We start from the raw sequence: 14,796 nt of genomic DNA, 5'->3' as shown, positions 1-14,796 counted from the left end.
AAGCATGAAATTGGCTGGACTGGACAAGTTTGAAGGGCTGTGATTAACAGTACAAAGACACAGGTAGCAGACAGGTACTACAGGGATCCCTCAGGGGCAACGCTGCCTTCATTAGCAATGAGCCAGCAAGACAGTAGGCAACCCAGGCAAGTCCAAAGATGACACCAAGCTGGGGAGCAGTCAACACATCAGAAGACGGGGCTGCTATTCCGAGGGATCTGAGCAGGCTGGAGAACCAGGCTGACAGGAGCTACATCTGTCTTTGAACTTCTTGACAAGTCTCACACCAGAGACAGAATAACTCCTTCAGTACAGGCTGGGAGCGACCAGCTAAGGAACAGCTTGCACAAAAGGAGCTGGAGGTCCCCATGGGCAAATTGAGCAGAAGTCAGCAGTATGCTCTTAGATTCATAGAATCATTTTAGTTGGAAGAGACCCTCAGGATCATCAGGCCCAACCATAACCTAACCTAACTCTAGCACTAAACCATGTCCCTAAGAACCTTGTCTAAACCTCTTTCAAACACCTCCAGGGATGGTGACTCCACCACTTCCCTGGGCAGCCTGTTCCAACACCTGCATCTTGCATCAAGAAAGGCCAAACACGTGCTGAGTTGTATTAGCAAAAGTGCAGCCAGCAGTCACAGGAAGTGGCGATTCCCCTCTGTTCAGTAGCTACAGGGCTGCATCTGGAGAGCCACATTCAGGTCTCAAGCACAACATCAGTACTCTGCAGTGACTACAGCGGACGGCCACCAAGATGGTTGAGGGGCTGGAATATGGAATATATGGAGAAAAGCTAAGAGCGCTGGGCTTGTTCAGCCCAGAGAAGGCTTTAAGGGAGATCTAATGCTGTCTTTTCCTCATCAGAAGGCAAAGAGAATACAGAGCCAAATTCTTCTCAGACACACATAGAGTGAAAGACAACCAACACAAGCTCCAGCAAGAGAAAATCTGATTAGATATTAGGAAAAAAAAAAATATTACCATAAAGGTACTAAAGCACTGCCCAGATGCCTAGAGAGAGTAGGATGTGTCCATTGCTAGAGACCATCACCACTCAACCAGAGAAGGACTTCAGCAATCTACTGAGGACATAAGCAGAGACTGGAGAGCTGACTTCCAGAGGCCACTTCCAATCTAAATTATTCTACAATACTACATAGGGCGCAGGCCTTCTGGATTGTCTCCTCCATATTTCATCACCCTCAGATCCATGGCCTATATAAACATTGCCCTACACGTACCCCACCTTCATTGACTGCTGGAGAGCTGGTGGAAATGCTCTGTATTCCCTCTCCTCCCATCCTAGAACCTGTCAGCAGGAAGGGCTGTTGTGTGTAGCTTCTGTCAAGCTACTTTTTTTGCAGCTTCTTTGTTTGATGCAGTCCTCATGTTCTGGATAGTACCTCAGCCAACCTTCTTGGCTCCTGATCGTGCTCCCAGCTGCTCCAGTTGCAACAGGAGGAAAGTGACCAGTTCACAGCTCTGCTGGGAGGGCCGCCAATATTATCAGCAAAAAACAAGGGCTGGAGTGTTCTCTTGTTTCATCATTGAATACGAAAGAGCTGAGACACTGAAGTCACCAGTTCGAAGACTGAGGAATGAGTACAGAGCAACCAATACTTGAGTTGCTTTCCTCTGCCACAGTAAGAGCTTAGAGCCTCAGTGGAAGATGATAAATGTTAAACCGAACATTGACAAAAGTCTTTTTCAACTGAAAAACTATAATCTGAATATGAGCTGGAAATAATTATTGGCAATGAACTGGGTCCTCCAGATGTGAGAAGAATGCAGTGATTTGGGAGTCCCTCAGAGGCAGCAGCACAGATGCAGCCCATCTGTTGCATTCTCTAGAAGACTGATCCTTTAAGGACCAGAAATCTTCACGTAGAAAATTCAACTTGGATTCTGCAGAAGTTAACAGCACTCATGTGGGAAAGCCAAACTTTCAACTCCAGGTAAGTACAGAATAAAGTGTTCTCTGAATTCAGGTACCAACTGAGACACAGCAGCTGAAACCTCCAGATGTTTCTTTAAAAGAAGGCTTCTTCAGTAATGACTTAGAATTATTTCACATTTCTTTCCTCATTTCCCTGGAGATCAAGGATGGTCTGCTGGTGATTTCCATGGCAAATTTCAAAAGAATTATTCTCAATTCAGACAGCCCAGTTCTTTTGCCCAAGAGGAAAAGTCACAGAAAAGCATCTATAATCTGACAACCTTTGGAGCTGAATAGGCAGGAATTCATTACTCTCAAGCCATGGTTTCATTAGGCAGAGGGAAAAATAGGTGTATTTTTAATGCAAGTTAGCTAGAAGGGGATAAAATCCTTGTAAAGTAAGTACACTGTGGTGCTTTCTCTGAAATGGGAAAGTTCAAGTAACCTCTCAAATTTTCTGCAGTCTAACTTGAAACACCAGCTCTTTGTTTGTCTTAGAATTGTGCCACACATTACAGTACCTGAAATGACAATCACAACTTTGTTTCCCCTTGGAAACTGCAAGGCCAAAAGGCCCTCTACAAGCACAATAAAAAGTTAAAAGGACCAATTATAGAAGGAAAAATACTGTAGAACAGATAAGGTGAGAAATTTTGACGATGGGACACAGGCGATGGTTAGAGTGCTGGTTTTTACGTAATAAAGACTTTCACATTTCAGTTAGTACATGTCATGTTGCTGAATACACATTCTTACTGTACATTTTTCTCTTCATATTAAAAAGATTCTAGCACATTATAAGTTAGATAGAGTTTTAGTCCACACCAAAAGGATTTTTTTTTCAGTCTATATATTTCCCATCATTCAAAATTGGCTTTCCATCATGAATAGTTCATATATGATAACATAAAATATATCATTTACCATTCCTCTCTGCTTACCGATACAAAAGGAATCTGAAGAGCACTCTGATTTCTACTCCCTGTTGAGGCATAAGCTAAGACTTTATTTTTGGCAGACAAGCTGCTCCTCCATTGAAGAAACAGTTATATATCTCCTTTTAAAAATACTGATTAGCAAATCTCATAGCACTTTACCAACACATACAGTCAAAACATCAGTCAGACTACTGTGTTTCTCCCAATCTGGAAGGTTGTTGAAAACTTAAATGATTCACTTACAACTGATCTAAAGATGAGAGCTCCACAATTTATGTTTTATTGTCAAATGTTTAAAGGATTAAATCTAAATAAAATGCACAATACACAAGCTTCAAAGCACACATTATCTTCAACATCTTATTTCCAATTAGCAAGTCAAAATAAAGAAGAACATTTGGCTTCAAAAGCAGAGTTCTGGAAGAAATAAAGATTTTGGTTGTTTCGGGTCTCATTTAAGGCTGCTATTTCCCCGAACTGCTGAAACTGGATAAGATGGAAAGATTATTCTCTCTCTCAACGGGGGGAAAATAGCAGACATACCACCACGTGACTGAGTATTACATCATTCGTATCTACAACAATACTGAGCCAGTCTGGCAGTTAAACTTAAAAGACATTTTCTTTTGCCTTCGAGGAAGGACACGGACTTGCCACAAAGGCAGCCTAACAGTGAAAAGGTTAGAAAAGGCTCAGCTCACAATTTTGCTTGACATGAGACTACAAAATGCTAAAAATCTTTCACTGAGAAGCATTTCCAGTATGAAGTTTACGTACGAAGACTATGTCATGCTAATAAAATCCTAGTGACGAACTTCTGAAGAAATAAGACAGCTCTCGAGAAGTACTTTTACCAGTTTTTAGCAGGCTTATATATTTTATTACGATGTAAGAAATCATCATCAAGACCACTTTCAAATACGAGGACAGGCCAGGTCTGAGAATGAATCCTGTTTTATAAAGACAAATTTGAAAGGTAATATTGTTTCTCTGATATACCTTCCCTTTGTTCTTATAACATCAAAAAGCGCGAGACAAAAAAGCTGCATAAGACTTAAAAATATGATGAAAGTGGACACAGTTTTAGAAGACTTCAAGCTAAAATAATATTTGCAGATAGCAAGCACAAAATTGCTTACAGGTCTCAACGCACTGGCTTTTATTCACCCGATTTTGCATTACTGAACTTAATTAAACTATTTAATAATATGAATTCGTCTTCTAAGGCATCATTCTTACAGCATTAACATGCAAATACACAATCTTCAAAATGATTTTAATGAAGGAGAGCATTTAATTGTCTAATTGACTTCTAAAGTATTAAAACGCAGAAAACATTAGTGATGGCTACAGCCATGAATATGTGACCGGATCAGAAACATCGACCGTAATTGATCGTGTTTGCTACCAGCATTTATTTAAACAAAGCATCAGGTAACACTTTTCTCTTTCTCCTCTTTTTTCTCTGTTTTTAAGGGGGGTGGGCGTGCAGGGAAGGAAGGGGAAGCGGCTCCTCCACATCCCATGCCACCTCCAGCACATCCTCTGACAAAAGCAAGAATGTGCTACACAATGAGCGGCGGTACCGCGCTGTTTTCTGTTTAACTGGTGTTCGTAACACATTAGCTCCCGTCGGGTCAAAACACCACCCGGTTATAAGGCTGGTTTTGCTGACATAAGCACCAAAATTCGGATGCAGAGATAAACTTCTCAATTCAGCAGAGAGCCGACCTAATCGTTTCCTCTTTTAAACAAGCTTTAAGAAGATTGTTAAATATTTATTTTCACAAGCATGCAAGGATCACTGAAGGTCAAAGACATCAGAGGTGTGATCCCCTTCCTTATCGTCCCTCCTTTGTATTTATTTCACCGGAGGGAGGCCTCTCTGCCATCACATTTCCCTCCCCTCATCCATCACCCACAACTCGTCCTGCCCTCGGTCCCCTCGTTATTTCCCATGTCTCCGCCACCACGTCTCAAAGCATCGCTCCCTCTCGCTGCTGCTGCAAAGTGAGGGGTGTCCCTCATATTCTTACCCCAGTTTTACTGACACCTTCGTAGCTCTGCTGCTCCTTGCTTCTGTTTCTTTCCTTACTTCACCTTTACCACAAAAATGTCTCATCAGTTCAGAAACCCCAAAATGCAACCTAATTGCTAAGAGGCCATGCAATTAATTTTATTAATTATTATTTTTATGTACGCAACAACAGACCACTATTACATGCATTAAAAATCTGGCTCAGATGCTTCTGCTGTAATATTTCTGTGTTACACAAGGCCTGGCACAGTGACAGAGCACAGGATCACCAAACAATAAATACTTCTCTTACCTGCCTGTAATGTAATTCAAGCCCTCAGCAACAAAGGCTTCAGTGGACCTAATCCTACAGAGTAAAGCCTGTCCCTTCCTTTCAAAGAGGGACTGTGATGACTGGTTTTGTCTCAGCACAGAAAGGTATGATGGGCAAGGGCAAAGGATCTCCAAAATTAAAACAATGCAAGTGCAACAGCTCTATTGACACAAACCCCATGGTTTTCAGCAGTCATACCCATCACAGAATCACAGAATTGACTGGGTTGGAAAAGACCTCAGAGATCATCAAGTCCAACCCTTGGTCCAACTCCAGTCCATTTACTAGATCATGGCACTAAGATCAATGTGCTTTGAGAAAGAACTGCCTAGAGAGAGACTCAAAACACTCCGCTCTGTAAAGTTTAAAAGCTGTTTAGATGAGGTTTTTAGGGACATGGTTTAGCTAGAGTTAGGTTTTGGTTGGACTCGATGATCCTGAGGGTCTCTTCCAACCGAAATGATTTCTGTGGTCAAATTCGAGAAGAGTATTATTTTGACCTTCACTGTTCAAAATTTCCCTTAAATGAGGAAAACAAACAAAGCTATCAAAACCAGCCAAAATCTGTAATCTTGATAGGCCATCTTGTGACCCCGTCCCCCTCTATTTCTGCAGATACTGTGTTTAATGCTGCATTGTGGAAAAGTTGACAATTTGAGCCACCTGCTGGGTACCAGCATCCTGAGGGGACAAAAGGTGGTCACTCCTCTACACAAAAGCCGGTGAGAATTTCGTCAGCAAATTCAATGTGGCAAGATCAGCCCCCCCTTGCCAGCATCGGAGGTCAAATACTATTTTATCCTGAGTTAGTATAATAACAAGTTAACAGAAAAGCAGATTTTTCATAGCGTGCAATCCTTAAACAAAATATTAGCCTGAACACACACACACACACACACACACACACACACACACACACATGCGCAAAATTACAGTCCTCCTGCTTCTTTTGGATGATATATTTAGAAATCCTATTAGCTGGAGAGATCAACATTCTTATCTGAATTTCCAGGATGCTGTAACATGCAAAATTAGAGCAGCTCTCTTAAGTGGGTCAATTATCACTACTGCACTTACAGCTGCTTTTCCCCTCCCTCCCTGCAGCATCCACAATGGGCATTTAGCACTAGGATTTAAACAGTAAGATGTTGAGTTGACATACACCACAACGTTAAGTTCCCTTCCCCTTTTGTACTTTGAAAATCTTAAAGGAACAAAGGAAAAAAAAATCACCCAAGTACAGAATCTCCATATTAAAATTACAGTCTCCCTGCAGAAAGCTTTGATGACTTTTCAGAGACAGGGCACCCCACAGCATAATGCCAGTCAGCAATCACACGATTTTCCTCCCACATCCGAGTCATGCACAAGTCAGGTTTATGGCTTTCCCCCTACAAGGGACAAGAGGAAAACACGAGGGAGGGTGCCGAGAGGAGGCCACAAGGCTGGTGAAGGGTTTGGAGGGGAAGCCATATGAGGAGTGGCTAAAGTCACTTGGTTTGTTCAGCCTGGAGAAGAGGAGACTGAGGGGAGACCTCATGGTGGTTACAGCTTCATCACAAGGTGAGGAGGAAGGGAAGGTGCTGAACTCTTCTCTCTGGTGACCAGTGACAGAACCCGAGGGAATGTCAGGAAGATGTGCCAGGGGATGTTCAGGTTGGACATCAGGAAAAGATTCTTCACCCAGAGGGTGCTGGACACTGGAACAGGCTCCCCAGGGAGGTGTCACGGCCCCAAGCCTGACAGTGTTCAAGAAGAGATTGGACAACACCCTCAAACACACAGTGTGAACTGTGGGGTTGTCCTGTGCAGGGACAGGAGTTGGACTCGATGATCCTTGTGGGTCCCTTCCAACTCAGGACATTCTATAACTCTAGAGCCACTTACCATCTCCCCAGCCCTGTCCCCCAGGTGCAGGGCCATACAACCAGTTTGAAAGGCTTCAGGTTATCTTCTCCTCAAGAGAGAATTCTCTTTAAAAAAAAAAAACAGCAAGACACTGCAAATCACCAGACGCAAGTGGAACAATTCAAGTACCCAGCATCGCTTCAGATACTACACAGACGTCTATAGGGGACTGACAGATATGACACAGGACCCAGGGAAACACAGGCTCTTCTTCAATCCAGCTGGAGGGCAGGAAAGACACCCCAGAGGGACAGAGCCTCAGCTCCTCCTGTCCCCTGCCCCGTCCAGAAGCAGCCCCTGCAGTGAGGGGACACAGCGGGGAAGAGAACAGACCACACACCAGAGCACACAACGTCAGCGAGCGCATGGAGAGGAGAATTTTACTTTCCCACCAACAGGAAACATGGAATATCTCATTCTCTCAGCAACATCCTCACTTTATACGGCAAAAAAAGTGTGAGGCAGTACTGCGAGGGAAAGAAAAATCATATGATTCTCCTCCACTCGGTGGAAAAGGAGAGTCCATACATGACTGCAGGTCATGAGCCCTGCTGTTGAAATTCAGCAGTCCCAGCCCTGCCTGGAGGACGAGGTGACGGGGAGAAATCAAGGTCCAGAAATTAAATTTCTATTGCTGTCCCTGGCTGCTATATTCCCTACATCTCCAGCATTTTCTCCTGTGGTACCAAACAGGAATGATCACACAAGCCAAGCATTACCAAACACATGAACTATTTGGAAATAGATTCGAATAACATGGGGTAACAAAAGCCACACCCTATTTCAGGTGGCAATTTTTCATTAATAGGGTGAAACTCTCCCAGCTAAAATCCACCCACTCAAAAGCATCCTAATTTTAAAACTGCATTTTGCAATGGACAAGGCTTTTCCAAGACTTCAAGTCCAAACAAATGCTTAATTGGGAAGGATTTCTTTAACAAGAGGGCGGTCAAACCCTGGACCAGGCTTCCTTGAGAGGTGGTTGATGCCCCAAGCCTGTCAGTGTTAAAGAGACATTTGGACAATGCCCTTAATAACATGTTTTAACTTTTGGTCAGCCCTGAAGTGGTCTAGCACTTGGACTAGTAGGTTGTAGGTCCCTTCCAACTGAAAATATTCTATCCTATTCAAATTTCTGTGAATAAAGATCTTGGTGTCCTTTACCAGACACACACAAAAAGGACTAGTGAAATGAAATAATGTGCTTTTGTCAATATTATACGTATTTTTAACTGTGAAATTTAAAATGCATTTTTAATCTCTTATGTTCTTGTCACACTCAACACTTAAACAAAACACATTTTGAATGCAACTGTATTTAATCAAAAGTAAAAGGTCAGTTGCTAAAAAGAAAGTCCTTAACCAACGAGAAATAGAAATCGCTTTTACTAACCTCCCTAACTACAGCTCTAAAATTTTGTTGATGAAAGTCTAATTTCAAAAGTTAACTTTTTAATTGGGAACACTAGGGCCTGCTGGCTCCAGGAAGTTTTAGCAGAGGTCAAAAGATTGCTGGAGATCTAATTTTTCATTTCTAATAAAAAAGGAAGTCTTGCCCTTTTCCTTGCAAAGATAGACCTTGATGTGTTAGTAGGGAAACAAAGAATATATCCATCAAAGGCTCTCATGGCGAGGTTATACAAAGCTTCCCAAGACAGTATGGAAGCTGACGGAGCCTGCTAATGCTCAAAGGAAATTAGCTGAATTTCTCTTGCAAAGACCAACAAGCTGCTGCCTAATCTAGGATTAAAGAGACCAGTTCCTCACTCCACCACAGATTTTCTGGGTAACTTTGAATGTGTCACTTAGCCTCAGTTCTGCACCTGGAAATGAAGATAAATACTCCCGACTTCCCTTACTCTGACATGAAAATAAACACATTAAACCAGGAGGCATTCAAGCAGCTTGGCAATAAAGTACAAGTACTGCAGACAAATAGGAAATAACAAAGTACTGCCCCATTCGGGGAGGAGATGCCCATTTTTTTCCCAAATCCTTCTTGCCTCCTGCAAAGCCTTCACGATCTTCCCTCAAACAAAAGGGGGGGTTCATGGGGCAGAGGAACCAGGGAAAGAAAAGCGCCTTACGCTTCCCCACCCAGCATAAGACACGAAGGTAACAAACTTTCTCCTGTCAGCCTTCTGCTCCAAACGCTCCTATTTAAGAGGTTATTTTTCTTAGACATTTAGCAGAAAGATTCTTCCGCAAACAACTCAGAAGAGAAGCCTCACTTGGCTGTCTTGGGCTGACCCCAGGAGGACCCACCTCTTTCCTCTGACCACACCAGGCCACTGAAGACCACCTGAATAACTTGGGCAACCTCGATCTAAGGAGGCTTCCCCAGCCCCGGGCGGTGGGAAGGGCTTGGCAAGCCCCCCAGCATCCAGATTTACTGGGAGGGGAAAACCTGCCCCGAATTTACCTCCAGAGGCAAACAGTGGGATATTTACACAAGATAGCCAGTGAGGGAACTTTGCAAGGACTCTTCTCATGTGAAAAAGGTTTTATTTACTATGCTCTAACCAGACAGGATTTGGTTTACAACTACGGGAGACAGCTTCAAAGGAAAAGAATAAATAAGTACAATTTAAAAGGTGCATGTGTGTGGGACAAAAGACATTTACCACGTTGCTGTAAAAAAAACCCAGCTGGTGGCGTTGGAAAAATATTACAAACAAAATAGTGGACAGTTGTACATTTTTCTAACAGTTGCGTACAGTAAAAAGCATTACAAACATTCCTTGATTAAAACAAACTGATATCCCACCTGGAAAATCCTGGCCAGGCTCTCATTGTTCTGAGTGACCCCCGGCAGCCCCGGGTTACAGCCCAACCCGTAAGTCACTCAGACACCCTGCCCGGCTCTTCCCGAGTTCCTTCTCTTGGGAACGGCAGGACCAGCTAAAAAAACCCTTTGTTTCCATTCAAACATATTGTAGGGGTGGAAAAGCTGTTCAAAACATTAAAGAGAAACAACTGAGGACTGTTACTATTCCAAGAAACAAATTCAGAGCCAGATCCTGAAATGCCCGGAGCGCTGGCAGCGCCGGCCAAAGGCAGATGTGGCTGGAAACGCTCGGCACCGCTCAGCCCCTGCGAGGGGGACAACCCGTTCCATCAAACTCGAGCATTTAAGAACCGCTGTCTCCACCAGATGTATTTTTGGCGTTATACCTCTCGTTCTGATAATTATGAGATAGACGCATCTCATAAAGAGAATAATAAATTAAAGTTTTTCATCAAAAGGATGAAACACCTCCCAAATTCAGCTAATAGCTTGTAAGCCATCTTCCCTTTAAAACATTAACGCTGACAAGTAATATAAGCAAGGTGACTGAAAAGCTGTGCCAAAGTTGCTGCATTGTGGGCTTTTGTGTCAAATAAGCTAATAAAAAATAGTAAATTATGTAAAAGCCATTCAGATCTCAAATTATATATTCAACTTTTTAAAGAACTGTAAATAAAAGCTGCACTTCAGATAAACTTTTATGATCACTTTAAGTTCTAGAACTATTTCTTCAGATTAAAAAAATGTGTTACTGGAGTATTTTGTGGTTTTGTATTAATTAAAGAAAGCATAAAAAACAAGGAGAACTTATGTGTCCCTAAATCAGGCTGAGGTTTATTCGGGCATAATTCAGACTGCACCAGTAGACTTGGCTACAGTTTTCCTCCCATTTTCACGGAGGCTGGCTGGTGACACGTACATTATGAAAAAAAGAAGAACAAGCAGATATCCATGTCAGATAAATACATTCCACTCCCTCAAACTGAACTCAATGCAGACACAATTAAACCCTGTTTTCCCTCTCCAAACACTTCCCACTCCTTTGGTTCTGCCACTGGAGAGGACACATTTCTGGTCACTTCAGCCCCCGACTGCATCCCACTGTACCTCCCCAGGCCACACACTTGCTTTGTTCCTTCTACCATATTTTTTTAAAGAAATACGCTGTCTTCTATTCCAGAGACTAATCTGTTCCCAGCTAATCTCTCTTGCCTCTACAACTCCCGAGTCATCCCACTGATTCATTTGGGCCACTCAAAACTAGGGTGCTGTCTCTGAGCTCCGAGGATGCTGCTGCCCGTCACTAATTCTTCCATGTTCTCTCTTTCCTCTAAAATACATCAATTCAGCAACCCTCAGCCTTTAACTTCCTTTTCTAAATTTCTCCCAAATTACTTCCTAAAAGTTCTGTAACCACCATAATGAGAATGAACACTTCAAACTCAGTAAATCTACTTAGCGGCGTATATAAACCTCCAAGTGTTACAAATACTGTATGTCCTTTCTATAGTATATTACACAGCGTATTTTCCTCTTTGCTTGCCAACCTCTGCTGGCTTCTCCAGAAGACCAAACCCAAGTGCAAGGTTATTACCCTAAACAGCATCTTCAACTTTGGTAAAGCATCTCGTCACCAGACCATCCCCTATACCTGTTCTTGGTCTCTCTCGACCAAAGGCTCCTTTACCATATTTCTGTATTGCCAGATCTAGGCTGGAAACAAATACAATGTGCTGATAATTATCATCACAATTAATCTACGGAGGCTTGAACGTATTTTATGTTCAAAGGTCAGCAATATGCACCTGTGGGTCACAGGTTTTCAAGGTTTTAACGAAAGGATAAGATACCAAAAAAGGAACTTATAATTCAACGTTCAGAATCCATAACTTATTTGGGGTTTGTTTTTCAAACTAAACTGGATTTTAAATATTAAAAAACCAAACCAAAACAAAAACCCAAACAGCAGAACACCAGCTGAACTCGCTCTCCCAAAGTAACACAGTTAAATTCTTACTATTAACTACAAAATTAAGTTTATCTAATGGATTTTTAAAAAGATCAGCACTAACAAAATTGAGCCTGACAGTCATGAGCATCCACTTCTTGATTCCCAGGTGGTACAGTAACCATGCAATGAAGGTGGAATATTTTGTGATACTGATACAGAAAGACAAAGCCCATCTTTGCATACCCTGGGGTCCTAGGATTTCAGGTGAAATATCACACAGGATATTATCTCAATTTAATTTAAAAAGTGGGAAAATTAATTTGGGTATTTATGAAGTGTCAGCCACACCAGTACATCTTGCACATGCTGAAATATTTTAAAGAAGGATATGTCAACCAAGAAAAGGATGGTTTTTTTCCTTTTCTAGAAGAGTTACCCACACTTGCTGCACAGATGGCCGCTACATTACAATGTACCTACTTGCTTATTAGAGCTCTTCGAATGCTTTTTTATCACTACCAGTGGGGAAAAATGGATTTGCACATTATGGTTAGGCTATCATTCACTAGTATCAAATAATGACTGTAAATAAATTACTTTTAAAATGTGACATGGGCATCAAAATTTCTGGCAATGCTTTTAAATCATCGTTGTCTTTATGGCAGGGAAGCCTTCCTTTTAATTCCATTATTCCTGCAAAACCACTTCTTTTTTAAACATGCAGATGCAATGATCACAACACTATCAGAATGAACTAATTTTAGACTCCCGAATGTAGTTTCTGAAACCCAAAAAAAATCTCAATCTTAAAAGGACAGCTACGCTGTTCAACTTCTAAAATATAGAATGAAAATAGCAATCTAGAAAAAGCTAATAGAATACTGATTATATCCATATACTTCTTTAAGTTAGAAAAGAACTAAGATAACACAGAAGAGATTGTTTGATACTCAACTCCAAATTCCAGCAACTGAAACAGACCATAGTAAAGAATATAACAAACAAACAAATTTGGATGGCCATCAGTATTTAAAGATTACATGAACTTTAATGAAGTTCTATAAGCCAAAACTCGGGATGGCCGAGAGGCACAGAGTACTCACGTGCAACTCTGGCCTGTGTGCAGTCCCACCTCCAGTCACTGATTTCCCATATGATCTCTGAGAAAATTACAGAATTTATCAAATGCCTTTTCCCCCAAAACTAAAATGGGAGTGATGCTGTCCTTCCCATAAGCATTAAAAGAAGGAAATTCAACTATCTTACAGAAAACCCACTGGAACTCTAATCTGTTCTTTAATGCTGACATTACAGGACGTTTGGGGTTAATTTTTATTTGTTTTCAAAAGTAAAAACAAAACAATAACAAAAACCACTACATCATAAACAAGTAATCCCTAGCAAATCTCCTGCTCCGGCTGGGGGATTGGACTGGATGATCTTTTGAGGTCCCTTCCAGTCCCTGACATTCTGTGATTCTGTGAAATCACAGGAAAATGCAATCTTATACTAGAATAAAATGTTGAGAAAGAAGAAATGTAGAGTTATTGATGGGAGAGGGAGTAACATTTATAGCTCCTTGTAAATATTGAGTATTGTACATTTAGAAAGGGAAAAATTTTACTTGAACTGCAGGAAAAACTCCCATTTACTTCATTATATAAAACCAACAGTGACAAAGGCCCTAACCACTTACCTTTGCAAATTTGGAAACAAGGTCTATCTATCTGAGATAGCTGACTTGCTAGAAGTGTGCCTTTTATTTATTTGGTTTGATTTTTTAGATGTCAAAGGATACGAGGAGTTCCTTCTGTCCTACACACCAGGTAGAGACACGCAGCAATCACGTGGGTCATCTTCCTCCCTCGGGTGAGGTGCTTGCTCACAGCCATCTTGAAAAAATTAAAGGCAGTATCCAGACAATGTTGATTGAGTTGAAGCTGGTTTCCCAAGTGGTGAATCTGACGTTTCCCTAGAAAAAATAACACGGAAAAAAAGGCAAATGCTTAACAACTTTGTAGTTAATGTGCTTTTGGGTTGGGCTTTTTTTCCATGGGTATTTTCAAAGACAAAACTGAGGGTGCGGACTTTGGATTACATCTGTGTGTGAAATACAATAACCTCTGAAGTTTTGGGAACTGTATATCCTCAGCTTCTCAGAACAAATTATAAAAAAAAAAAGCTTTGTTTTGGATTGCTAGAATTGAAATACATGCAATCAATTAGCCCTGGAAAATGAAGCTGCAAACATTAACACCCAGGGACAAAACACAGCCAAGACTTCCCAGGCCAAAAGATTACATCCCCCTGCTCCAAACATCATCTGACAATTAGCACTCTGTTAACTGCAACGATTAATTTCTGAATATCAGAGATCATGGCACGTTTGACATTGACGTGCAAACAGAACAGACGTTTTGCTGCAGCTCTCCAAGAAGTGATGAGGTTTGCAGTTCCTCTGACCACAACCGAAGCCCATGAGGAAAGGAGCTGAGCTCCGGGCTTGCCCGTCACCACCACCGATGGGAGGCACTTCCTTCCTCCCAACACTTTCGCACCAGAGCCTTCATCTAAGGCTTGGCTGCCAGATTGCCGAGGATAGTTTGTGGCTAGAGGAGAACAAAATGTGCCTTTACTCTTAAATAATTTTTTTTTAAAAGTGTGTTTTGGATGATTCATGGCAGGAAGTGGCACAGCTGCTGGGACAGATGCGGGAAGCGAGGTCTGGTCCGTCCTCGCAGCTCCAGCGGCGGAAGAGTGCACCGAGAAGACAGCTTAAGAGAAAGATGGGGGAAGTCACGAGGAAAACAGAGCACTGGAGTTCCTCAGCATACGGCGTCAGACGGCACATCAAGAAAAATCCTTTAATTCAATGTGCCGGGCAGATGTTTCCAGTACGTGTATTTACAGGAAACGCTC

The 14,796-nt window shown here is 41.9% G+C and overlaps 1 protein-coding gene across 1 annotated transcript in view; it reads right to left on the bottom strand.

Moving 5' to 3' along the window:
• The window catches only part of BRF1 (BRF1 general transcription factor IIIB subunit), a 181,844-nt gene that overhangs the window by 122,388 nt on the left and 44,660 nt on the right, over nt 1-14,796 (bottom strand). The window contains exon 3 of the mRNA XM_082058936.1: nt 13,676-13,849. Within this exon, the coding sequence (XP_081915062.1) occupies nt 13,676-13,849 (174 nt within the window). The remainder of the gene's footprint in view (nt 1-13,675; nt 13,850-14,796) is intronic.

The sequence above is a fragment of the Streptopelia decaocto genome (assembly GCF_964273445.1).
Source record: "Streptopelia decaocto genome assembly, chromosome: 7".
Lineage (NCBI taxonomy): Eukaryota > Metazoa > Chordata > Aves > Columbiformes > Columbidae > Streptopelia > Streptopelia decaocto.
This window is presented reverse-complemented; position numbering and strand designations above follow the sequence as displayed.